Source organism: Pezoporus occidentalis, unplaced genomic scaffold, assembly GCF_034315485.1.
Source record: "Pezoporus occidentalis ecotype Australia unplaced genomic scaffold, CSIRO_AGI_Poc_V1 ctg23, whole genome shotgun sequence".
Classification (NCBI taxonomy): Eukaryota; Metazoa; Chordata; class Aves; order Psittaciformes; family Psittacidae; genus Pezoporus; species Pezoporus occidentalis.
In genome coordinates, this window is record NW_026914180.1 from 1,136,102 (window position 1) to 1,163,000 (window position 26,899).

The 26,899-nt window shown below is 38.7% G+C and overlaps 1 protein-coding gene across 10 annotated transcripts in view; it reads left to right on the forward strand.

The window, feature by feature from the left end:
- CTDSPL (CTD small phosphatase like) overlaps window positions 1–26,899 on the forward strand; it is an 85,086-nt gene that overhangs the window by 36,214 nt on the left and 21,973 nt on the right. For 5 of the 10 annotated variants that reach the window (XM_062621358.1, XM_062621357.1, XM_062621362.1 and 2 more), the window contains 3 exons: window positions 12,136–12,290; window positions 20,258–20,290; window positions 23,641–23,694. In XM_062621358.1, coding sequence (XP_062477342.1) covers window positions 12,136–12,290; window positions 20,258–20,290; window positions 23,641–23,694 — 242 coding nt within the window. The remainder of the gene's footprint in view (window positions 1–12,135; window positions 12,291–20,257; window positions 20,291–23,640; window positions 23,695–26,899) is intronic. The other 5 variants (XM_062621359.1, XM_062621355.1, XM_062621363.1 and 2 more) reach the window with 3 other exon arrangements.

The following is a 26,899-nucleotide window of genomic DNA, read 5'->3' on the forward strand; positions in this document are numbered from 1 at the left end:
CATCAAAGGAGCTACAAAAAAAAAAGCATCCAAGTTTTGGGTTTGATTTTTACTATTAGGGATGTATCTTTTGGGGAACAGACTTTGGATGAACAACTTCCCTGGCAGGAAGAAGAACTGTAGCTTGTCCCAAAATATCCCCAGGGAGTGAATGAGAAACTCATAAGGCGAAATGGAGAAACAAAACATTTTCTTGCAAGGGAGCACTCTAACAGCATTTTTGTGAGATTGATCTGTTAGAGAAGAGCTGTTCCTAGGAAAGAGATGAGAACACTTGCAAAAATAGGCTAATACAGATTTGGGGTCTTACTGAAGTATTTGCTGCAAAAAGTACAGTTGGGAATGCTGCTGTCTCTGTGGGAACATCTTATGACTATATTTAGGAAAAGTAAATTAAGCGTAGTCTCCTCAGATGAGCGAGGGTTTGGTATGGCTTTGGTTGGAGGTGTGGTATTTTTGAGGGGAAAGAGGGTAGAATAATGTTTTGGTGAACCACTTGTTTCATACCTTTCATGTCAAAAAAGAGTATCAGAAGTGTCACCTGTGTTTGAGTCAGCCTTTTCGAGGCAGGAGGCAGAAACTAAGCTAATTTCACAGCTTTAGGTTGTGAATTTGGTCATTGAGGGGGAAGAGCACCCAAACTTCTATTTATTAAACTGAACAAACTTGATAAGGAAATGAGCCAGTCATAGGTATGGTGCCCAGCCCTATTCCTTAGGTTTGGATCATACTTCAACTTGAAAAATTAACAGAATGGAGACTAAGATGTGCAGGCAGTGGATAGCTTGGTGTTCTGCACACCGCGCTGTGGCTGTGGAGCACCTAAAAAGGGGCTTTAACAGCTCTTCAGTAACTTCATCCTGATGTCAATGGCATAGCTACCTAAGGAAAGCGAAGGCTGGGGTTGCAGAGGCCATGCATGTGTCTGTGCCTAGTGCAAGTGTCTGTACAATTGTACAGTGTGTAATAAATAGGTTTAGAAAGTGTTTTCTTGTTTTTCACGTGGTTTTGTTTAATCAGCATTGGTTCAAAGACTGGGTATTTTATTATATCATCTTTGAATTAAATTAATGTTTGGGGAAAACTGCAACTGCTAGAGTTGTGTGATGGCTTCACATGCCAGACTGTTGCTCGTTTGTGTCTGCTTTTCCTATGTGTTAGCTGCTCGGCATTCGGAGAGTTGTTCTTTTCTGCTGTTCCCACCATGTTACGTGTCAGCACAATCCAAGGCAGAGCAGATCCGATACTGTACATAGTTTTGCTCTATAAACACATGCTTGTTTACATTTGCTTCACTGCCATTTTGACTCTGCTCCTCTTCCGATGCCAGAGGGTATCAGCCATGACTAACAAGACTCTGAGATGCTGCCATTTTGACCCCATGTGCTGCTCATGTTTCCATTTGTTTGTTTCTTGTTTGCCTTCCCTCCAAGCATTTAACAAATTATTAGTAAATTTCTTCCAGAATTTAAGAGGCCAACCTGGGAGCAATTCAAAACAGTTGAGAAACATGAGCATGTGATTTGGTTACTAACTGTTACTTTATGGTTGAAGACAAACTTAAGTTCTGAGTCCTTGTGTGTTAGCGCTGCACATAAAATGGAAATAAAGCAATCCCCTTTTTTGCAAATAGGGTGTTGTGGGTTTTTTGGTGTATAAAACCTGGTTCTGATTGACTGTTGCAGCTTGATTGTAAGCTGGTACTAATATCTGGCAAAACCATCTTGAAATGTACTCTGACACACGTGCAGTTACTGCTTATTTAAAGCACTCCGCAGAAGCTCAGCACTGCAGATTTTGATTCCTTAAACTGGGAGTCCTTTGCTGATCCAGCTTCACAAAACTGTGACATGACATACACCAACATTGCAAATGCATCGAATTCTTTTTCTCAGCAGAAAAGGCCGGTTTGGATTCATGGGGCACATCTGCTGGTGAACTTTGTGCAGTCTGCCTTGGGGTTTTTTTTTCCCTCTTTTACTAGAAGAAAGGTTTGTTTGTTGGCTGCCTGCTCGGGGCGGGACAGGAATGTAATGCATGCACAGACTGCACAGTATTTCCTGTTCAACTGCCGCTCCAAACCTCGGCACTGGGAAAATCTCCAGATTGAGCAGCTCAGTCCTTGCTCAGATGATGAAAAAATGCTGCAGCTTCTGAAATACTTTGATTTTTTTTTTACAGAAAATACATCTTTGTAAAGTGATTCTTCATAGTGTGCTTTAAATGCATCATATTCTATGGATTATTGCTTTTACGCTGTTTACAGATTACTGTGGCTGAGACAAAACATTAAGCTTCTGGAAGCACTATTAGGTACAGAGAGATGGGCTTCGTAATGTTACTGCAAAAACTTATGTTTATTTTGTAGCATAATATATCTTCATAATGTTGCTTGTGTAGTTCAGTTAGCTTTGGTTTCCATCCAGCTAAAAACAGTACTAATCTTTTGGCACTGTAGCTATGTTTGCATTATTTGCTCTATTTTCTTTGCCCTTACACTGTTCTGAAGCATCACTTTTTCGTTACATGAATTTTACTTCAGAAGTGAATCATAGAATCATCAAATGTTTTGGGCTGGGAGGGACCTTAAAGATCATCTAGTTCAGACTGAGAGAGCTGGGCTTGTTCAGCCTGGAGAAGAGAAGGTTCTGGGAAGACCACAGAGCAGCTTCCTAACGGGGACCTACAGCTAGAGAGGGGCTATTGACAAGGGCAGTATTGACAGGACAAGAGGTAATGGCTTTGAAGTGAAAGAGGGTAGGTTTCAGTGAGATATTGGGAAGAAATTCTTTTCCTGTGAGGGTGATGAGGCGCTGGCACAGGTTGCTGAGAAAAGCTGTGCCTGCCGCATCTGACAGCGTTCAAGGCCAGGTTGGATGTGGCTTTGAGCAACCTGGTATAATGTAAGGTGTCCCTCCCCATGGCAGGGGGTTGAAACTTGATGGCCTTTAAGGTGAAGTATTTTATTGTAGCAAAAGGAAAAAAACTTTGATCACATCTGCCAACAAGCACTTAAACTCCAGTGCTGCAACCTTGCCTTGACTGTAGTGTGAAAATGAGATGGGGGGGGTATTTCTTCTTAATTTTTTAAATCTTTTTTTCCAGGTGGCTCTGGACCTTTGTGCACATGGCAGCTCTGTTACAGTTTCAGACTACCACCTGTGAAGTGTGGCTAGCTATTTATTTTATTTACTAATTTTACTTACTTTCCTTAAGCAGATGTATATTTCGAAAATTTATATGCATTGGCTCCCCTGGAATGTGTGAACTGCTGTGGCTCTTCTCAGAAAAAGCATACACTAGGAAAAGGCTCACCTGTGAGCTCCATGTACATGTGCATAAAGCATATATATGTTAAAAAATGTTGTACATCCTTGTAGCACCTTTCTTTGTGTGCTCAGCAGTTGCTTTGTCCTACATGAAAAGGGTGTGAATAGATCAGCCTTGAAGACCAGGGTATGCATCGTCCTTGGTGCACTCTTGCAGCATACCAGTGCTAATGGGGTGGATGGATGACAGCACAGGACAGGTACCAAGGCTCTTCTCTAGCTTTGAGAAGAAGTCAGGCAAGGATGGATGGGCACATTTGACAGTTTAAATACTGTCCAGCTGTTTCTATAGAAGGCAAAGGTACAGCAGCTCCCTGGCTCATCTTGCTGGAGTTGTTACTAGAGTGCTGCTGGAGGTAGGCATCCCCTAACTTCTCCTTTGTATTCTCATCCATCTTCTGTCCCTGGCTGTTCCAGTGGCAAGTATTAAAATGAAAGTATAAGGGTTAATTAGTTCCTTCCTGGATCACAAGGAGACTTACTTTTCAGTCCTCTGGAGATGCTTTGGAGTAGCATGTGCTACTTCTCAGAGTTGGAATTGGTCTCAGTGTAGCCCTGTCAGTTTGTCGAGCACTGGAGCAGGAAAGGAGGCAGCCAGTGTCCACACTGATTTGAACTTGGTGGTATTTCACCCAGAACATAGTTCAGCAGGTTAATTACCTTAAAGAATTAAAAGAGTTTTCTAACTTTCCCAGTTCATTATGAAGTGTGAATGCCCCTGAAGCAGTGGCTCTGCCTTCATTCTTTGAGCTGAATAAATGCAAAGACTTGGGCTGTCAGATACATTTCTTTTAACATAGTATTTTCTAGTAGCAGCCCATCTAAGTTTTTAGATACTGCAGCAGTGTAAGACAGCACAGGTGTGTTAATCATAGAATCATAGAATAGTTAAGGTTGGAAAGGACCTTAAGATCATCTAACTCCAACCCCCCTGCCATGGGCAGGGGCATCATGGCTTATATGAGAAGCTGACACATAAATACAAAGGTTATACCATGGTATGTAAGTATGTCCAACAAAATCTCAGTGTGCAGACTGAAGGGTACCAAGTCTTTTATGGTTTTGAAATTTGCCTTGGGATCCATCAAGGTTTTTTTGTGCTATTTTCAGGGTTTTATCCCTCCTTGTCAGTAAAGAGGCTTCTGTGTAGAGTTGGTGTTTGTAACATTTTCTAGCTGTTTCTCGTGATGCATCACAGCCTTGTACAGAGTGCAGTGCTGGGTTCTCAGTTGTGTATTAGGAAAATTACTTCAGAATTTCACTGCTTTTGATCCTTAAACAATGAGTATCTGATAACCAGCAGCAGGTATTTAATCCATCCAGATTTGAGGACTGCAATGAATAATTTATATAGGGCAAAAGAAGGAAAAAAAGGACTCTAAGCTGCTGCAACAGAAATGTTTCCGAGGCTTTGTTTAGTTAGGTAAAGGCCTTTTTTATTCCTACAGCATTAGATGTCATGAGTTGACATTCGCCCCAGTTAAGTTTCTCCTTTTGTCCTAGGTACTATGTGAAAATGTATTGTTAATACGACTTTTGCAGGTATGGAAAGCAAACTGTAACATTCCAATATCCACTAGATAACTTCTCTTTGAATGAGATAAGCTGTTCTTGCATAACCATTTGATCTTAGCGTACAGGTGTAACTTCTGAGCTTGTTTTCCAAAACATCGTGGAACGGGCTAATGAGAGTAATGTTCAGTTTCTCCTAAAATTCCTAAAAGTTCATAAATCAGATTGACATTTTTTTTCAGATCCAAATGGAGTGACCTACTTGAAATAGATTAAAGTCAGGTAAAGAAGAGATTCTCTCAAAAGCAAAACCAAGTTACTTGTTTATCGTTTCCTCATGTCCCCACCTGTCTTGCGTATTTCAGCTTTTATTTCTCGGACCTTCTCCATGTGATCAGCTCCATCCAGAGCAGGCTGTTAATGTAGTGCGTGGGAAAGGGTTTGGCAGGCAGGAAGAGTTAAATTTCATAGAAAGTTTTTTGTTTTGCTCAGCTAGTCTGGAATCCCTCCCTTCAAAGAAGTAATTTTGGTGGAAAAAAAAACAAAATCTGAAGTTTCTTTAATTATGTTTGGGGTGGGAAGAGTGGTTTCCATCTTCAGTTGAAATGATTCTGGGGTATGTCGTGTCGAGCATAAAGAGAGCAATTTCCTTGGGTTATACGTGTATCAAGGTTAATCCAGGTATGGGTGGTTGTAGCAGGTATGCGACAGTGCTGTTATTGCTATATTTTCTCCAAAGTTTACATGGAAGATTAAACCTTTCAATGGTAAACTGCAGATAACTTTGCTTTTAAAGGCCATGTGGGCATCACATGCAGATTGGGCATCAAGTATTTATTTTTTCTAATAAGATCAGCTACAGCCTTTTAAGAAGGTTAAGAAATTTTGCATCTCTAATCATGTATAAATTTCAAAACTGCTTCCTTTTGAAGAAGGGCTTTGTTTAATACCGCTTTATTCTGACTTGTATCTTTCCATTTCGTATTAAAAACAAACTTGTTAGCAGAGAGCTCACGATACACAGATGTTCATTTTATTGCATTTAGCAAGCTCATCTGTAAAGGCACGGAAAGTCTCTTCATTACCCACTTTAGGGGGAACTGGCTATGGCATTCATTTAATTAGGAAAAATTCAGCTGTAATTAGCTCACTCATGAACTGCAGAGGGATGGGCTGGATTAGGAACCCTCCAGTCAACCAGTGGTGTCTTCCTGCAGCAGCACAGGGTTCATTGTACGACAGCGGCGCAACAAGCTGGGTTTGTAAATTCACACAGCTACAGCAAAATTTGATGGAAGAAACACTGACCTAAACTTCTTCAGCATACAGTGCATGAGGGAAGAGCTTTTTCTTTACTGTGTAACTTGTGCTGCTGTTGGAACTGCCCTGGTGGAAGAAGAGCAGCTCAACCCTTCTGCCTCCAAAGGATGGTCTGTGAAAGGAGGTTTGAGAAAATGGTGTAGATTTCTTCTATTAGCATGCTCTTGTATTAATTTCTATTATAATGTTTGTAGTAGTTGGGGTTTGTTGTTTTGTTTCTTTTTTTCTTTCTGTTCCCTTTGTATAACCACTAAGCATGGTTGTGTATCTTCCATTTAAACTTACGTCATTGCAGCAATTTATTTTAAAATTTTCCTTTATCTTTCCTTGAGCCCCTCCCCAACCTTAGTAATGCTGTGGGTTCATTAGGACTTTCTAGAGGGCCTCGATAAACATAGCTCTGTGAACCATCTTTGGATTCCAGAAACTTGCAGGCAATTCAAGAAGTAACTTGGGCACAAGCGGTGGATAGTACACAGGTTACAAGCAGTGAGGCTTGTCATTAGAAGTAATGTCTGGAAATTGTAGGCAAGACACTGCACTTTCAAATCGGGGGAAACCTGCACCAAGAGGGACTTTGCTCCTAGACAGGAAGAGCTGTGCTCCTGTTTCTGACCTTGTCTGCAAATAATCATTGTAAATTCAGCTAATTTGACAAAGCACTTTGCTGAGGGCTATTGCAGACCTCCAAGGGATCCCTGGAAAAGAAGTTACGCAGGGATCTGTGCAATCTGCTCTTCAGTGTAGCATTAAACCATATGGAAAAGGGAATAAGGAAATAAGGTGACAGAATTTGTAAGGGAAAGGGGTGCAGATTTGTTTATGTGTGTATATGAATGTTTGTGTATATATGTGCATTTGTCTATAGATTTAAAACTTAACTGTGAAGAGTTGTAGGAAGGTGACATGATTTTGAATTACTAACCTCTGCAACAGCAGATGAAATTAAGTGTGGAATTTTCTGCATGGGAAGAGATAATTCTTGACTTACATTTGCAGTGATGCCTGAAATATCTAATAATGAAGAGATCTTAGCGTTAAAATAGAACTTCTGAAAAATCACATTATCTTGTAAAACTCAAGATATGAGGAATTATCAGAAAAGTAAGAGAAGAAAGCATTTTGTGTGTGTGTAAATTCATAGTGCTCATCTTTCATCCTGTGGTTCTTGTGGTTCTCCTGCTGAAAAATATTAGAAAGCGTACAAAGATCAGAAACAAGTAGGGTCAGAGTTAAGGAACAGCTAAACTGCTGACTCACCTGTGGACCTTCTTGCCCCAGGATACTTTTGACACTAGAAGTTGGTGTGGGTTCAAAACATGATGGGACAATGTCATGAAAGAGGAATTTGTTGAGGACTGTTGCATACTCAGTTGATGTCTTCAGGTAAGAAGTCCTTAAACTGCAGTTACAGTGCACCTGGGGGAGTGTTAGGGGAAAGCATCGCCCCAGTCTTGCGTTGCTCCTTTCTTCACCTCTTCTGCAGATATCTGCTGGTTACAGTCTTCACAGATAATATGTTGTCATATGGTGAAGTTGTTTTGCCTGGGCTTTCTTGGTGCACAAAATTTATGTGGTTGGTATGCAGTGTTCAAGATATAAAAGGTCATTTAAAGTTGTCTTAAGCCTTCAGTGGTGATAGGGGTAATGAGTATAGTACTTCTGTGGGTGTCCTAGGAAATCAGTTCCAGAAATCAAGGTTGTAACTTCCAAAAGGTGGAGATAAAAAAAAGTCCTGTAAATTCCATATGCTGGCTGCTGCTCAGACTTTGAGTTTAGATAACAGAGCTTCCCATTCCAGTATCATTGCTACCTGCTCTTAACTATGAAGCTTTTAAGGAATGACAGGTTCTGTCCTCTGCATGTTTTTTCTCTTTAAAATTTGCTGGCATCCAGAATAGCTGAGTTTATGATACTAATTTAGTATTAACGCTTCTTTACACCTTCAGAGTTAGTTGTATTTGTGCCATCACTGCTTTAGGAAAGGCAAACAGCGCATGTATTGGGCCAGTGTAATTAAGGAAGGAGGAACTATTTTCTGTGATGCACATCACTGTTGTAGTTGCTAAAAATGAGATATGCAGATCTTTTTAACATACCTGTGTGTGTTAATACAGCATGGCACATAAAGCCACTTGAGAACTTCCTTACTGCACCCTAAATTATAATTTATTAAGTCATAGTAAAGTCTCTGTAATATAGTATTAAAAAAACCCAAACCTTGATCTCTTTAAAATAACATCTGAATTAGTGGAGAGACCTGTTGAAACACAGCTGTGTTATGAATGGCAAAATTGCAAGATGAAAAACAACATGGAGGATTCTTTTTCCTAGAACAAATATTTCACTTAGTGAAGGCAAGTGGCCAGATTTAAAATGTACAGTTTGATCACAGAAGACAAGTATTCTTAAAAGAGTTGAACAAATCAGTAGCTTTTGTCTGAGATTTTTTTTTTAATGTCTATTTAGACTATTTACTGTTTACTGCCTCTTTCTGTCATCTAAGTAGAAAAGATACAAATGTTGGTTCTTAAATGGTGGTGATGTTCCTGCTGATCTGCTGTACAGCTGAGACTTTAAGTTATGAAATTAAAACCGCTGTTGGAATTTATACCTGATTGAAAGGCTTGCTGCAAATAGCAGCTCAGAGCAGCGAAGTGGAAACAGATCTGAGGAATCACTAGAGATGGGGAGCGGGGGTGGCACGAGCCATTATAAACATCTCCTAGCTGTTGGGCATCCTCATAAAGCCGTAACCATAGGAGCCCATGTGACATCCCAGCCTTCTCTCCTTTAAATGCAGTAGTGTTTATTGGGCATCATGCCTCTTGAAAATTTGGGACTTCATCCCGTAAGCTGTTAACATGGCTCTATGCATGTCCAGCCAATCCTGGGTTTGATCTTCAGCATTACAAGGTTTGGGGCAAACATGACGTGGCTTAGGTAAATTTTTGCCTTGTATGCTCTTTGTATTCATTAACCTCCTGAAGACTAGGCTCAGGAGTACTTTGCAACGTTTCTTATGCAAACATTTGGTAATCAGTTTTTCTTGCTTAACACTAACATTTTACGAACTTGATAGAAATGTTGAAGACCTACCTCAGACCCAGCCTAGAATATAAATAAGAATATAGAAATATTAGAATTTAGAAATTATAGAATATAATATTGTTTTATTACTAGAAAAGACAGTCTTGGCTTTTGGAGGACTATTTTATGCATAAAAATTGTTTGCAGAATGAAGTTTAATGTTAACAGTCTTGTACCTTACTAAGTCCAGGGAAAACAAAAGCTGGTGATGAATGTTTTTTTCATTCAAAAAAAGAGCATTTCTATTTTAAGCATTCAGATGTGATTATTTGCTGTCAGATTTTTAAGTAGAAGCTGAAAATAAAATACGAAAATTATTAAAAGGCTTCTGCGGCACTAGCTATAGGGAGCAGGACACAGCATTATGCTTCCCATTATAATTGCAGCATATTTCAGTGTTCAAGGTCAGAAAGCAGTTCTCTCTGCCTGAATGGTACTGCAGCAAACTTCCTTGTGCTTTGTGATTCTAGTTCTCTTGAGAGCTGTTTTGCAAAAGTCCATCATAGCTATACAGGTATCCTTCAGGGATTTCTAGACACATTTCTGCAAATTCATTGCAAAAAGAATGTGACATTTTGAGAATGGGTCTTTTACTGTAACTTGTAAGAGCAATGACCAGAGTTTTCTGTTTAACTGAAATGTTGAAAAGCAGTGTTTAGATTGGCTTTGGTTTACAAATGTCTTTGAAGAAACAGTTCCTTAAACACACAAAACATGCACAAATCTGCACAATTCTGACTGTTCTGTTATCTGAGCACTTCTTTAATGGTGAAAGTTAAAAACCATTTCATTTTTGATACAAGTACACTTCCCTCTTATTAGCAATTAATAACTGAACATAAGCACTGTTCACTGCCTTCATACGTATTTTGACAAATATGGGAATATGCACTATACAGGGAACAGAATGTTAAGTGTTGGACCCGTTGGACACCTTGCAAGTGCTTTGAGAGGAGAAAGTATTGATGGGTAGTTTATGCCAACCCTACGTAATCAGAAGATTTTATGTTTTTTTCAGAGAGTGCTTGGCAGTTCACTCAAAATCTGCACCATGAGGCTTTCTTGTCAAAGCAGACACATGTACCTGAGCACCTTCAAAGCATGTTGGTATCCCTTAAGTCTCCATGGGGGGAGATCTGTTCCATCTCATACACAGTTCTTCTTTCACTGAAGTTTTCTTTATAGATTAATAATTGTATTATTTGTATTTCTGTTGCCAATTGCCTTGATTGCGCGAGGTATTTGTCATACGAGAGAAGGTAGATGAATGTGTCAGTTCCTAAATCTGAGGAAGGAAGGAAAGATAGGTAATTATATATCAGTATGTGTAATGGGACTTATTAAGAATTTCACTTACCCTCTAACTTTGGGATAGGGGAAGCGTTTTGTTCCTTCTAGTGTAGAATGTAAAGAAACTATGTGATGTGTAGAACCAAGTGGATTAATCCACAACTTTGATAGCATCCTTTTTTTTTTTTTCTCAGTGTAATTCACTTTTTAAAGTTTGCTACTTTGAGATGGGCTGCTGCATAGCTGTGAGAAAGGACTTGAAAATAACTTGTTTGGGCATGTATTTTAAATCAAATCATTTGTTGACTTGAAAAGGAAGCCATTAATCTCTGTAGGCTAAAATATTCCTCCGCTTAAGGATAAGAAGGGTAAGTGGGTCCTGGCTAAGGTACAGCAGGGGGGTGTCTGGGTCTGGATGGTGGTTTTGCACAGTATTCATGGTAATGAGCAGTTACTTACATGATTAACATGACATGGTTGCCACACTGTGTTGGTGTGATAACAAGCTGAGTATTGATAGCATTCAGTACCTTGTGTTGCAGTGGTTCAGATAAACATCAAAGGCAAAGGGCTGCACAAAGGGCATGAGATAAAAAGGGTGCACCTGCCTGGCCCTGCCCTGGAAGAGTGCTGAGTCTGTCAGGTAGAGCACTTCGAAGTAGGAAATACACACTTCTAGCTAACAACAGATCATTAATCATGGTGATCAACTGGAGTATTACTTAAAGTATTCTAGAAACTTTTGCCAACTCATTTTATTTCAATGTGCGCTCAAGATCTATTTTTTTAGGAGTTTGCATCTTGGGGAAGTCACTGACTGTCTTATGTGCATTTCTTTTCTCCAAACTTATATCTAGAGTTGTTAGTCTTTAAAAATGGTACACTTACTTTTATTGAGCTGTATGCAATTTTTTACCAGTTTGTTTTTGTTATTTTGTTTGGTTTGGGTTTTTTTTTTTTATCCTGGAATATCTGTAAGCAAGTTGAAAAGAACAGCCAGGACTCCTGACTTTGTTTAGTGACACCCTCTCCAGTTTTGCTTCTGTAGCCAGTGTTACAGCCCACAGTGCTGCTGTCTGTGTTATGTCTTTTCTCCTCCACAATGTTGTCAAACAGTAACAGAGGAAACTTTTTTTGACCCTTGCAGGAGTTTGTGTTACACACATGATCGTGTATTAGGCTAGAAAATGTGCCCAGGCATCAGTAGGCATTTATTGCATACTCTTCTATTTTAGATGAGTTTGCTTCTTCAGACCAGAGACACATTTAGAAGCATTTTGTGTAATTTACAGTACCTAATCTGGATGTTTCTAGGAAAACTCAAAGTGTGTTACCTTAGTATGGCAAGACCTTTGATTGTACAGAGATCCAGGTTGATTAGTAATAGACTAACATCACCATGTGAGTTTGACAAGAAAATAATGTGTTGAAACATGAGGAAGGGGGTCTCAATATGATGGAAAATCTCTGTGAGGCTATCTTAAGACTTGAGAAGGACTTCTGAGGTACTAGCCTTAAATTCAGTCATAGTCTGGAAAGCTAGGTCTGTGCTACATGAATTTATTTTTCTTCTGGTCTGTTTTGTGTCTCCTAGTGTCCCAATGTAATATCAGCTTGAAGAAGCAGAGGAGTCGAAGTATCTTTAGCACCTTATTCTGCTGCTTTCGTGACTACAATGTCGAACCACCATCTGCCAACAGCACCAGTGCTCTGCCTCCTTTGGTGGAGGAGAATGGAGGACTTCAGAAGGTAAGGCCTTTGTCTTACTTTGCTCTTATATGGGTCTCTTGTAAACAAGGTTTTTAACTCTGTGCTTCTGGAGGTTTGCCTTGATAGGTTTCCCTCATGGGGAATGTTTTACTTATTACAGGAAAAAAAAATACTATTTTGGTGGGGAATTGCTAATACTATCTAGTCAGCTGCAATTTAAAATGGAACTTTTTTTGTGAAGGGTATTGACACTATTCATTTGATAAGCAAACATCATTTAAAACCTGAATAAGACACTAAAAATATTTGGACTTCTCATAAAACTTGAGATGCTGAGTTGTCTGTAGCTTTGGTTCTCTTTCCCAACTACAGGAAGGTTAGAATGTGTCCACTGGAGTGTAGTGGAACCTCTTTGAATGTCAGTTGAAAGGGTTTTCAGTGACATAAAACCAGTTTAGAATGGGGAGAACATCATTGTGTGGACCTTTTTTCTAACCCCTTAAGAGGTGTCAGTTTTTGGCCATTTTTCCAGGTTATTAAGTTTCGTTTACCTAATAAATTAAATGATAGAAATATTCAGCAGTTCAAAGCACTGCATGTGAGAGCAGCATGTTGCTTTCATTGAATTTTGGCAATTATATTGCTTTAACATATTCATAAAATCAAAACACAAATGATTTTATGTTCTTTTTAAATCTGATAACACTGAGCATTTGTGTTATGAACCGAAGGATCTCAGTTCGATATAGCAAGCATAGGAATACCATCTTTTCCATTACCACACTGTTTTTCTGCACTCTCAAAACTCCACTAGTCCCGTACTCTCACTTGAAACACGATTCCGCTTGCACTTTTCTAGGACTTTAAAGGATTGCAAATACAGGATTATCCATGATGGGGAATAATGGTCGAAATGGAAGTGTTTCTTTTCTTTTCACGCTTCTGCTCTTCACAATAATTTTTTATGCTTGATGCAGCTGATCTTTTTCTTGCCTTGTCCAGTCCATTTTATTTTTGTTTTGAATTTTGCTGCTATGTTTTAATTCTGAAGAGCTCAGGAGAGAGCAGAGGAGCTGTTTGGTGGGAGAGAGGAACGGAAAGCAAATTCAAGTGATGGAGGCTGAGAATATGTGTGGAGTCTGAACTGCAGTGATTCATGCTGTAACTGCTCATGTAGAGGTGAAGTGCACTGAAATTCCTTTGCCAAGAGCAGTTGAATGTGTATTTTTAGGCTTATTTTGCCAGCCAAAGTACATTTTTACTGAAATGAGGGAAATCTAGCCTGGTTATGCTGAAGGAAAAGCTGAGTAGTGTGTAGCCTGTGTGCACATTTTCACCTGAGAAACAAAGGAATGGGAAACTAGCAAGATTTCCCTTTCCACTGTGCTGTGGAATGGAAAGAAGGAAGGCTGCTAATGGCAAAATTAAAACTAAGAGAAAGTGGGAGTTCATGACAAAGAAAAACATAAAACAAGTTTACTTTTTCTGTAGAAAATGTGAGTTAAAATGTTCTAATGTCAGTAGTTTTCAGGCTGCATTTTGTAAGGCACTTAATTACTTTCTAAATATATCTTACGCCTTGAGCTAGTGATTGCATGTACATTCACATAAGCTTCCATCCTCACTCTTTGCTACCTTAGTAAACAGTTTTGAAGTTGTGCAACAGTTATACACAAGCCCAAGACAAAAATCACGGAATTCGTATGATTACCAGACTACAGCTTAACAGAGTAAAAAAGAAAAAAAAGAAGGAAAAAAAAGGAGGAATATGTTTGTATTTTCTTTAAATAGAATGAAAGGCACTCAGATGCTTACAAATCTTTGCAGAAGAAGTAAAGCTTTTGGGTGTTTCTTAAGTGGAAATAAGTCTGTGACATTTCTAATAACATTTTTACGTGGTTTTATATGCTCTTTTTGTTTTGAGTGTAAAGACAGTTAGTGTAAGTAGGAAATTCTTTTAAAGAAAAAGAGATTGAAGACTTGGGTACATTTGAGTATTGTTACACTGTCAGACTAGTTGCTTTTTACCAGGAGAGCTGTGTTTTAAAACTGCAGGCTGGTTGAATTTGGTCAAGTTACACTTGAGCATCTTGTTTAGATTCAGAAGTGATAAGTAAGTTGGGGGAAAGTACATGCAGCAGTGGGCCTCAGTTTCTAAATTGATAAAATTAAATATCCAGGAATGGCAAAATTACTTGGTGCAGGGGAGAAGAAAGCCTGGCAACACATTGCTTAAACTCCTCTGCTGTTTAATTAAAGCTGATTTTGCATTATTCTGACTGCCAGGTTAGAATAGTTTAAATTCTGTTGAGCTGCTGTTCAAATAGTCACTGACTTGTATCTGTTATCTTTTTTTTTTGGTATATTTTATTAATTATCACCTCACAGGTGAGCTCTGACCCTGGCCCAGTCAGTTCATGTGCTGTGACCCTTTTCTTTAAAAATGGATAAAGAAAATTGCACTATAATCTTAAATACTTACCATTAGAAACTAAATTGGCTTGGATGTACTTTCCTCCTGTCTTTATTGTTCAGTAGAGTTACATGAAAATCAGTGATAAAAACTTCAGAGGAAGGGAAGGAATGGAGAAAGCTTCTGCTGGTTTCACAGGAATTCAGTGTTTGTTCTGTGTTGCTTCTGGCATGTTCTTGACATTTGAAGTTGATGTGACAAGCTAACTTCCTTCTAATTAGGAGTCTCAGTTCTTTAAATGCTAACCTGTTGTAAAGGAGGGAAAGCAGGGAAGAGTATTTTAGAAATTGAAAACACAGTTCTGAAATATTATTCAGAATAATTTTGTTGTGTGATTTAATTTTTATTATTATTTTGCTGTATTAGAAAACATGAAATCAGTGCTTGAGATATATCAGTGCTTCATTTAGTTTCTTGCCAAATAATGTGACTTGATTATGCTTGTCAAGTCACTTCTTTGTAGGATTGGAAGAAACACTAATTTGAGCATGTTTTTGAATAAACAGGGGTTTTCAAGCGCTGACTTCTGTTAGGAAAAAAAAAAATCCCAAAAACTTCTTTAAAATATTGAGTTAATTTTTAAACCTTCTACTCACAGAGCAGCTGCTTGTCCAAGTGTGACTTTAATACTGGTAATGAATGGTCCATTCTGTCTCTATAAAGTTTCAATACAACATTTTTTCAATAATAACTTGTATTTACTGAAACTGTCATATATTTGTTTTTCTTAAAATGTATCAGCTTTTTAGTGCAGCAGAAAAATGTACTCTAAGATGCAGTATCAATTACAGTGGGTATATCAGCCTATCTGCAGCTTGGATCCTGAGCCAGATGTGTCACTGGGAGCACATAATGTTCAGAACTCATGAAATCCTTGCTAATTTTTTCCTGCCTCCTCAGCAGCAGGCAGCTTACCAACACCTCCCAGCCAGGATTTTATTTTTAGGGGCCAGTGTTGGGAGAGGGAAGTGTTTTTTGTTTTCCCCTAAATAAATTCAAATCTCAATTTCTATTCTTCAGTTGGCAACTTGACTCAATTTGTGCATTTTCTGGACATGTTTCTTGATTTAGGTTTTTGTTTTTTCTGGGTAAGTTTGTTAGTGGCATTTTGGAGTGTTTGCAGACACAGATTTCATCTGCAGGTTTCAAGGAGGGATCTAGATAAAGGTGAGAAATGCTGGATTCAAACTAGCTCTTTCTTTTCCCTTTGCTTTCAGTCATGTGGTGGGTGAGGGAGCTCTGACAAGTCTATCGACACTTTGCCATTTCACTTCACAGCCCACTTCCACTAGAATCATCTTTGCTTTTGTTTCACAGTTAGATCCAAATCGGGCAGATGGCTTGTGTTCAAGATGAAGCATGAATGAGGAACAGGTTTTTTTATGTTGGTTGGATTAGAGGAGAAGGTCCTGATCCACACCCAACAGGGAAGAAGACAGATTTAGAAGAAGGTTTATTCCTGGGGTAGCAGCTGCCCCTGTTGCTTTCCCTGTAACAGGAATGAAGCCAGAAAGGTCAAGTCCTTGAATTTCCACCTCACCCATCCTAACCACTGCAAAAGTTAGGTCTCCTTCTTCACACTGCTTTTTTGCTGCACCATGCTGTCATCTCCAAGGTGATGCAGGAAAGCTGTTTAGATGACCTGTTGTTATGTCTCCAACACTCTACTTCAGGGATCTCTATAATACAGTGCACGAAAAAGAATCTTCTCTGTTCCACAGGAATATGGGTCACCAGAGCAATAAAAATAGCTTGCAGGGAGCTTATTCTTGAGGCCAAAGGTAGTATCTCCGTCATCCAAGAGACACAGAGGAGCAACATGAGCATTGACTCTGAGGGGGAGACTATTAATGGCATGCTTTCCAAACAGACATGGAAACCAGTCTCACTCTTCAGTGTGGAGGAAGATAATTGAGATTAATGCAAGTAATAGTACCCTTTCTCCTGCTTAACCTTCACTGGTCAGAGCAAGAAAATTCCTAGTGTCTTGTATGGTTGATCACCATCAGCATGTGGTATGGCAGGTCTGTTTAGAAAACAGAATCCCCCTTAGCGATGTTTTGTTCCCCTCTCTCTGCTTACTCATTCTGACCTTACTTGCCCCCCCCAAAGTTTTCTATATTGAGACAAAGCTCAATATTCCAAAGCATTGAAAGAGTAAAATAGTAGCTGTATTATTTTTTTAAAAGAACCTGTCATGGTCTAATACAAGCTTTGTGTTAAAGGAATGAGCATGATAAATCTGTTCTGATCAGCAGCTTCTTTAAAGGGGTTATTCTTTAAAATGAAATAGCTCCTTATCTTTGAATACAAGCTGTTCTAAAAAAAAAAACCAAATAGCATGGCCTGTCACTTAGTGCTCATTGATCCTATACTCAAGTGTAGACAGACAGCATTAATGAACAGACACAGTACAGAAAATGTGTGTCTCAAACTAAAATTAGGTAGCTAAGGGAAAAGATAGGAGTTATCATTTCATCTGTATATATTGTGCCATGAAAAAAATAAACCCCCTTATTTCAATGGCTGAACAAATCAGTTCCTGGGTTATCTTAATGATACAATAGGGAAATTTTGGCATTCCAGGAACAGCTTTGTCCTGTTACCAGCATCAGGAGCTCATGTAAAGACTTCAACAAATGCAGTCATCTGTCATCTATTTCGAACGATGCTGTTATGACCTATTTCCCTTCCTGTTCCAAGACATCAGGAAATGAGGCAGGACACTTTTTAAAAGTTTCCCATAGCAGGCTTGTTTTTAAAAAGCATTTGCCCGCTCATCAGCGCGTACACTTTAGCAGCAGAATTTTGCCTCTATCTTTGTTTGTTCTTCCAGTTGTCATTACCGTTTTGATTTTGGCATAGATACTTTAAGGGTTCCTCTTAGGAGGACACGTTTCATCCTTGGTGTTTTTTATTTAAGAAATTCTGCATGAAAAATAAACAGTAATGCAACTCTTTTAGCAAGTCAGATTCTGGATTCCCACAGAAGTCATGAAGTTTAACAGTAATACCATGGGGTACAGCTCTTGCTTCAAGAGATTGCTGAAATAGGAAGCCAGTTATGCCACAGTGAGTGCCTCTTGAAGTTTGTGGGAAAACCTAACGTGGTACACAGCTATATTTGTGTCCACAATTGAGATAATCTTGTAGTGTAGTTGCCAGTATGCCTCTACTCTCATATACTGTTTTCATCTGTTGACAGAAGAGAAGCTTCAGTCGTATTTTATTCTCCACCAGTGAACACAAAAAATGCCCTTCAAAACAAAACACAGATTTACAATCTGTGTTCTGCCTGTGTAACTATATCCTTGATAACAGTTTGCTCACCAGCTAATCTGACTGGCACCTACTCAAGTCCTCGGTTCTGAAATGGCCCATGAACTTCAGATTATGTTCCACTAACAGGCCGTTAATGTGCCGAATTACATATTTTTTTTTTTTTCTTTTTGCCACTTCCTTGAGGAAAGTTTAGATCCTTACCATTTCTTGTGTTTGCTTTTATAGAAATATATAACCAATAGATTTTGGTTAAATGTTACTAAGAGTTTCTGCCGTTCTAGCAATAAAAAAGAGGACTTCAAAAATAGTATTGAATTACCTTTTGTTTATCAGGGATGCGTCAGCACCATGTTAGACTCCAAAACAAGTGAGCACAAGACTTTTCAGCTGGAAGAGGATGTTCTAATGTTGAAACCAGCTCTTTCAATAGTCATAGAATCATAGAATCGTTAGGGTTGGAAAGCACCTTCAGATCATCTAGTTCCAACCCCCCTGCCGTGGGCAGGGACACCTTACGCTAAAGCGTATCACCCAAGGCCTTGTCCTGCCTGGCCTTGAACACTGCCAGGGATGGAGCATTCACAACCTCCCTGGGCAACCCCTTCCAGTGCCTCACCACCCTAACAGGAAAGAATTTCCTTCTTTTACCCATCCTAAACTTCCCCTGTTTAAGTTTTAACCCGTTACCCCTTGTCCTGTCACTACAGTCCCTAATGAAGAGTCCCTCTCCAGCATCCCTATAGGCCCCCTTCAGATACTGGAAGGCTGCTATGAGGTCTCCATGCAGCCTTCCCTTCTCCAGGCTGAACAGCCCCAACTTTCTCAGCCTGTCTTCATACGGGAGGTGCTCCAGTCCCCTTGATCATCCTCGTGGCCCTCCTCTGGACTTGTTCCAACAGTTCCATGTCCTTTTTATGTTGAGGACACCAGAACTGCACACAATACTCCAGTTGAGCTCTCATAAGAGCAGAGTAGAGGGGCAGGATCACCGCCTTTGACCTGCTGGTCATGCTCCTTTTGATGCAGCCCAGGATACGGTTGGCTTTCTGGGCTGTGAGCACACTCTGAAGCCAGCTCATGTTCATTTTCTCATCAGCCAGCACCCCCAAGTCCTCCTCCGCAGGGCTGCTCTGAATCTCTTCTCTGCCCAACTTGTAGCCGTGCTGCCTGGGATTGCTCCGACCCAGGTGTAGGACCTTGCACTTGTTATGGTTAAACTTCATGAGGTTGGCATCAGCCCACCTCACAAGCGTGTCGAGGTCCCTCTGGATGGCATTCCTTCCCTCCAGTGTACCAACTGAACCACACAGCTTGGTGTCATCGGCAAACTTGCTGAGGGCGCACTCAATCCCACTGTCCATGTCAAGAGGACTGTGTTGTCCAACAACTTTCCGTAGTCAGCGGCCTGTGTTGTCCAAGTAATTAGAGGATAAAATCTTTTACCTAAGCTATGTTTGGGCTAGAAGGGTCAGCTTCTTTTTGTGCCCACCTGAAAACAAGTACTTTTTTAAGAGATTAGAAAATACAGTTCCTACTTCCCAAAACCTCATATATTTGAGTTGGTGACCCTTACTAGCTGTTCTCCATTTGGAAGCTGTCTTTGTGTCCATATGTCAGGTCCCAGGACGAGAAGAAAAGGTCAAGTTGACCAAGACTGTCTTGCCTTCTCCCAAATACAAATACAGAAGTGAGACCATGGGAAAAACACTTGATACTGTTGCCTCTTTCTGGGTGAAGGGAGAGATTCCTTGGATTAGTTTGAGCATAGTTTCTTTCTTGGACATTTTGCTGTTGCCTAACTGAAAATGCTTTTTCTGAGGCAGTTGTCTCCAGTGAAGTTAACTTCAAGGAGTGAGCTCCTGCCCTGCTACCAAGATCTATCTAAGCCTCTTGTTGCTGCAGTGAAAATAGACTAATATACCCATTAGTAGATTTTAAAGCTGAAAAAAGTTACAGTAAATACAGGTTCTTTCTTATTATCATCTCTTATTAACCATAGCATGGGTTTTACCATTCCAGTCTCCTAAAAACCATGAATACTGGTATACTAACATCATTTCAGCAACTAAAATGCAAGATCCTGGTTTTATTTTTAGTTTGTTTTTTTTTCTTTTACCCTGGTTTCTTGAATACTTTGAACCTTTGGTTTAAAATGTTTGAGTGCTACATTTACTGCTTCAGACCTTTGTTCTACCCTTTAAAAGCCATTACCCTTACAGTGATTTTTTTTTTGTTTGTTTTTTTTCCCCAGGGTGACCAGATGCAGGTCATGCCTATACCAAGTGTATGTATTTTTATCCCTTTTTCTTTTTAATAATTTTCATAACTTTTGCTTTGATTCATCTTATGTTGCAGTCTTAACAGGTCTGTTTTGTGTTGCATGTTAATAAAATGATTTTATGTTCTGTCTGTAATGTAGACTTGGAGATGAATTGAACTGCATGTGTTGTACAGGGACTAAAAGAAGAGTTTGGGTTTTATATGAGTTTTGTATTGGATCTCAGTTAAATTCATTTCTGGGGGTTTTGTCATTTTGAAAATGCCTCAAGTAGCATGAAAGTTGTAGTTGCTTATTTTAATAGAGACAAAAGGTGACTTATCAGCACTATATGAGAGACAGTTACAAAAACCCTTTCCTCTAATTTTTTCCTGTATTTGAGTTGAAGAGTTAGAAACTGCATGATTTGTTTGAAACAAGACACTTTAGGAAAACAAAGGCTACACTGACCATAGCTGTATTACTGCACTCTTTGAAGATGATGTTCTCAGTATCTGCTGCTTTATGGGCTTTATTATTTCTCCTTATCTTCCTTGGATTAAACTTGGAATGCTGTTTGGCATCTGAATTATTTTTCAAAACTAAATAAAAGGAAAGAAAAAAGTTCTTCAAGCTGAGGCTTTGAATTTAATTAAGTGTAACCTTTTTTGGGCAAAAAGCTGCTCTTTTTTTACTTGTTTTTTTTTTAAAAAAATCTTCTTTTTTTAATCTCCTTTGCTGTTTATAATACTTCATTATTGCAGAATTTTCCAGGAAATAGCAGCACTAATGTGTGCAGTTGCTGTCACAGCCCACTTTCCTGAGGTATTAATTAGCTCTAAAGGTGCGGCTATTCCCTAAGACACCTTTTTTTTTTTTTTTTCCTCTTTCTCCTTCCTTCTCCTGTAACGTTACAAGGCCTCCCGTAAGAGCCCTGTCCATGCTGCAGTGCAGCAGTAGTGTCAGGAGCTCACTAAAACTGTGTGGATCACATACCTCCTTCACTGCTTTTCCTTGGATTTAAGGACTGTTATTAATTATTTGCTTACATATTATTTCTAATATGAAATTACTTCTAGTACATCTCATGCATATGTTTGCATGCATATGTGTATGCACACATGTACATGCATATAATTTGTATGTATGCAAGTTTGGGAATAGGAAACTTTGGATGTATGAAAATACTGGTTTCTAAATTTCTCCTTTCATGTCAGATACTGTTTACTGACTGTAGTTGCTCTAGTAGTAGTTCTTCAAATATAAAACATGTTCCGGCTGTGTTCTGACCTGGAATAAAATTTTAACTAAGTGTAGATATTAAAGAAGTAAGAATTGAAACAGAACAAAATTTTGAAATGAGAAATGAGCACAGCTTTGTCAGGTGCAAACATGAAATGAAACACTTTTTCAGAACACTGTCTTTGCGCTGTTAAAGCAGTGCTCTGTTAGATTCCCTTAGTGGTAGGAAAATGAACAATACAAGAGGTTTCTTCTATTCTGTTTTTTTAGTGCAACTGTTACTTTGCTGACCTGTATTCCCAGCACCTTAATAAGGCAGTCATGCCTAGAGCTCTCGGTGAGCAGGTGACTTTAAATGCACTCGTCCCTCTTCTCCAGTGCTATCTGATGCCTTCTTCCAGCAGGACATGAAAGTGTTGTCAAGCAACCATCACCTGCAGGCAGTTGTGTGACATTTACTGTCCGAGTATCAGAGTGCTTCTGGCTGTCAAACAGAAGCCAGCAAGCATTAGTATGTAATAGTCTAAATAAAGACAGAAGTGAGCTGCATATGGAGGAAGCGTAGGAACAAAGATGTAACATTGTATTAGAAGAATGCCTAAAACTAAAGCAGTCCTCTTTGCCAGTCTCACAAGAGCTGTTTGTCCTGAGTCCTGCAGCCCAGAGGTTCACCCTGAGACAACTCTTAGCCGTGTGTTTAAGACCCATTAAGGCATAAAGGGTCATGGATGAGAAATAGGCTATTTGAACTGTATGTATTGTACATACTAGGAGAAATATCTCCTAAAGGCTTGGTCACAGTTAAGTTAGATGTTTACTTTTCATAGAGCTCATTGCAAGTATGATCTCTTCAAATGTTTAGATAATTCCTTAGCAACTCTGAAAAGAGCATTGCCCACTCCCCACTCATTAAACTTTCAAGTTGAAGCTTCCAGTCAAAATACAAGGTTTTCATGCATGTGTAAAATCTGTCAGCCTGCTGGGGTCACATGTTTGAAAACTTCCATTGCTTTATGTACATATGTGTGAATTAGTGAAGTATATCTGCTGCTCAGTCAGATTTTTTCTGTATGAGTTACATTTAATTTAAAAACAAATTAATATGAATTTTCAGTTGGTTATTGATAGAGATAACTGCAAAACCAGAATCATTCCAGCTTCTGCTTAGGTTCTTCAGAAAGCAAACTGTCTGACTCTTGGGTTTTGCTTTTTTTCCTAAAGATGAACTTTGTCCTTTTTGTATCTTGTATTCTGAAACTGTTTTCAGATAAGGCATAGATTAAACAGCAGCATAATTAATTTATTCCCTGATAGTGCGAAACGATTAATTTTTAAGGTTAAAATAAACACAAAATCTGGGGAAAAAAAAAAAAAACGAAACAATACCAGCTGACACAGTGTGATAGACTTGACTTAAAAATATATGAAGTGTAGTTCAGAATGCTTGTGCCTTCATGGACTATGGTAGAGAAATAAAAGCAGGCCCATAGCAACTTCAACACTTGTTTTCATTCTTTTGAATGAAAAGGTAGGTGGAAATACGAAGCCATACTCATGGACCTTCTTCAGTGAGTTGGAGTGTCCATTTCCTTTGTTCAGTTTCAAACTGGTATTGAGGAGTGTACCAGTATTGCTCCTCAGAGTTTACGCAGAAGTTAAGTCTCAGCACTGGGATATTGTTTTTTTTCGTTTGTCCTCACCTACACTTAGACAATTTCATGTTACAGCTTTTTCTAGAAGAAATTTTGTGAACTGCCCATTTTATAACAGGAACTAGCATCTTTTGGCAGCTGTTTAAGTGGGAATAATTTATCTTCTATTAGAGTATTTCTGTGCATAACTGTTGGGAGAAGCTGTCAGCTATGTAGAGTGCAACTGAAAGTGTGAATTGAAGGGAACATGAACAGCAAATTAATGTGCTGCACTTAGGCTAGACAACATTTCCAGTATACAAAGAAAGGGCTTATTAATTCTGACACTTGCCTCTGTAGGAAACACGGCCCTACAGGGAAGAAAGGTTATGATTGTTTTATGCAGTAAATTTCTGAAAGGTTTGTGTTGACCAGCTGTTTATGCTTCAACCAAAATTCCTGTTTCTTGCCACCACCACCCCCTTTTTTTTTTTTTTTCCTTAGGGAATATACTATTTCCACGAGACTGAAGCAGTGCAGCAGTCGTTTCACTACAAGGTCTGTTAAGCTGATCAGCCATGAGACCTGGCTGGAATGCCTAAGTCCCAAACAGTGACTAGTTTTAAAAGCTTTAACTTGTATACAATTTATGTCTTGTTGGAATTGAAGACCAAGCTAGGACTTAACAGTACTGAGATAGCACATGTTATTTCTCTGCTGAGTTCTGTGGAAGTCTGCAGTCTTTGGGAGAGTATTGCATATTAAGTATGAGTGTCTGTTAGCCACAATTAAATACTTCTTTAAATCCATCCTAGATACCTTTAAAGCTACTATGTTTAAAAAAGGAAGTTATCAAAGATCCATAACTATTCACTGTTAACTGTGATGGAAAGCTGGTAATTGGAACTCTTCTTGGATATGTCTCCATTAGTGAGGAAATTAAAATACAAAATTGAGTAATGCTTGTTTCTCTCTGAAAGCTTTGATACTCAGCATGTGGAAATTGCTTTAGATCAGAAAGCTTGAACAGCAGAACAAATTAACTGATACTGTAGGTACAAATTGTTTTAAGTTCCTAAAGCCTCAAAATTGTCATCCTTGCTCCAAAGTCCTGCACTTTATGTTTAGCAGCCTCTTATATTGCCTTCAGCATCAATACAGTTTCCTTATCCCTTTTAGATTATCAGGGTGGCAGATGTGTTTTCAGAGTTGGGGGTAACAGAGATACAGGTTTTAAAATAGAATATTTATTTTTCCTTATCTTCAAATGTGCCAACTGTTGACCATGTGTCTTTGAAAACAGGATCAGATTGAATTCAAGAAGCCAAAGCTTTAAAAAAGAAGTGGGAGACTTTCTCCAAGAGGAACCTTGAGGTGTAGTCTTTAGATGAAGTTAGGTCGGTAGTTACATATTTGTTCCAAAAGCAGTACGGGAAAGGGAGAGAAACTCCAGCAGTAACCAGTGTTTCTGTATAGATGCTGTGGGTAAGCTTTTTTCTCTCCCTGATGCTGCTTTTGAGAAAACAGAGGTACAGGTGGATGAACTTGATGAGCATGGGCTGTTTCTCACCATGCGTTCATGGAATTCAGGTTCCCAGAGTTGAAGGTTCTCACATTTTGTAGTCCTTAGTGTATGTCCAACCTTTTATTGATAACAGGCATACTAGTTTCCAGATAAATAACAGATATCTGTGATAAAACAGTGCTCATATTTTTCATATGTGTGTTTTTATATGGAAGAATATGTTTTTCTATATATTTTCCACACCTACAGATATTTTCAGTTTGATAAAAGAATTCACATAGCAGAAGAAATTTCTGGCTTTGAACTGTTTGTGCATGTTAATTTAGTCAACAATTCAAACTAGATACTAACAGTTTTAAGAGTACAAAAATTAACTGAACTATTTCTTTTTTTAAGTACTCTTAAGGTTTCTTGGGATGTACCTACTTTTTTGTCATCTTTATAGACAAGAAGGTAGTATCAGAACACGAGTTCTGAAGATTACTGTGTTTAAATGGGTTTGATACCTTCTTTCAGTAAGCTTTTGATCTGTTTAGGTTGCAAGTATGGATCCTTCTTATTATAAAAAATTGATGTGGGATACCTAAATACCTTTGAAATACTTTTAAAATAGGAGTGAGAAACCAAAATTCTTTAGATCTGGTCCTGGATTCAAAAAGCGGAGGTAGAGCTCAAGCAGTTATTGAAGTAACGTGTACATGGGACTGTCTGTAACTTAAAAAGACTGTCCTATAAATTCCAGCCTGGGGAAGTTACTGTGATGGATGGATACTTTATAGGCATTAAGCAGAAGTTTTATTTTTTATTGAAGGTCACTGTCAGATGTGTGCTGAGAAAAAATCCATTGACACAAGCAGCTTTTAAGCAAGGCAGTTTCCATTTTGTTACTCAAAGAAACTGTTGTTGATGTTAATTGTAAAAAATCTAAATCAAGTGAGCATTTCTAAAAAAAATCTCACAATAACTTATATTTTAGCTAAAGACACTTCTATTTAAGTCCAGAGTCTCATTTGTTAGTTCATTCAGACAGGATCTTACCAGGCATCATTGGCCAGTATCTGTCAATTTAAGAAATCAATCCGTGGTTAATAATCTGTCTCTGGCACTCTTGGGTGTTCAGATGGTATCTAACTCATCTGTTTGTCACCCGCTGTCTTTGAAGGGGTGGCCTCAGGTCTCTGCAAGCACCTCTGCAAAAGGCTGCTGGAAAGAGCAAAAATGTGATAGACTCTTCCTTACCAGAGAAACATTGTCTGAACAGATTATAAGCTAGAAAAAGAATGAAGTTAGAGTTCTGTATCCAATTCTTAATTAATTTAATTTGCTCTCAGTCTTGAGCTTCTCCCTACTGATAACTTTTCTATGAAGCTAGTCATTTTCCTTTATCAAAACCCCCTTCTTTAAAGGAGTGGCCAGCAGCGTTTCCACTGCAAAGGGAAACATTCTCTCCTATTTCTGTTATTTTGGGAAATACCCAGTACCAAAGTCTAAAGTAATATAACTGTATTACAAATGGAGATGTTAAAATGTGGAATGAGCAATCAGAAGAGTATGTGACTTTCTGTGTTGCTTTACAGAAAAATTGTCAATTCATGTAATTGGTACCAATTTATAGTAAGGGCAGAAAACAGTAGAAGAGCCTCGTTTGAGTTCTTTACTGCACTTTTAATACCTTGATTGGAACATAATCCATATAAAAGCTGTTGGTCAGCACCTGCACAAGTGGTAAAAATGAGAGTGGAGACATGTCCTGGAAGATAAAATTAACAATGGCATCTTCCTTCAGGATTGGTTTCTCCACTTTAGCATCTTTCATGGCAGACAGAAACAACAATTTGTGTAAATGTCCCCATCAGTGTGGTATGACTGGAAGTATCATTGACTGTGAATGGGTTGACAGCAGCAACCAAAAGTGAGGCAGTTAGGGAGAGGGACACTGAAAAAAGATACTGTACCAAATGTCTTGTTTTTCTTTGGGGTTTTTTTTTAGCTGGTGGTGGTGGTTTAACCATGTTAATTTCCAGTGCTTTGGAAATCATACTAAACAAGTTTCATTTTAAAAAAAAGAAAAGTCTGAGTATTGCATGAGCCATTGATTTCCATACATGTACTTGCCATGAGCCAAGAAATACATTTAACTTAGAGTCATGTATTTCAGTTTCCAGTAAATACTAGAACAGTAATGTTGGCAGAGTGCCCCTTCAGTAGATGTTTTACTGGTTTTTGTTGTCTTTCTCT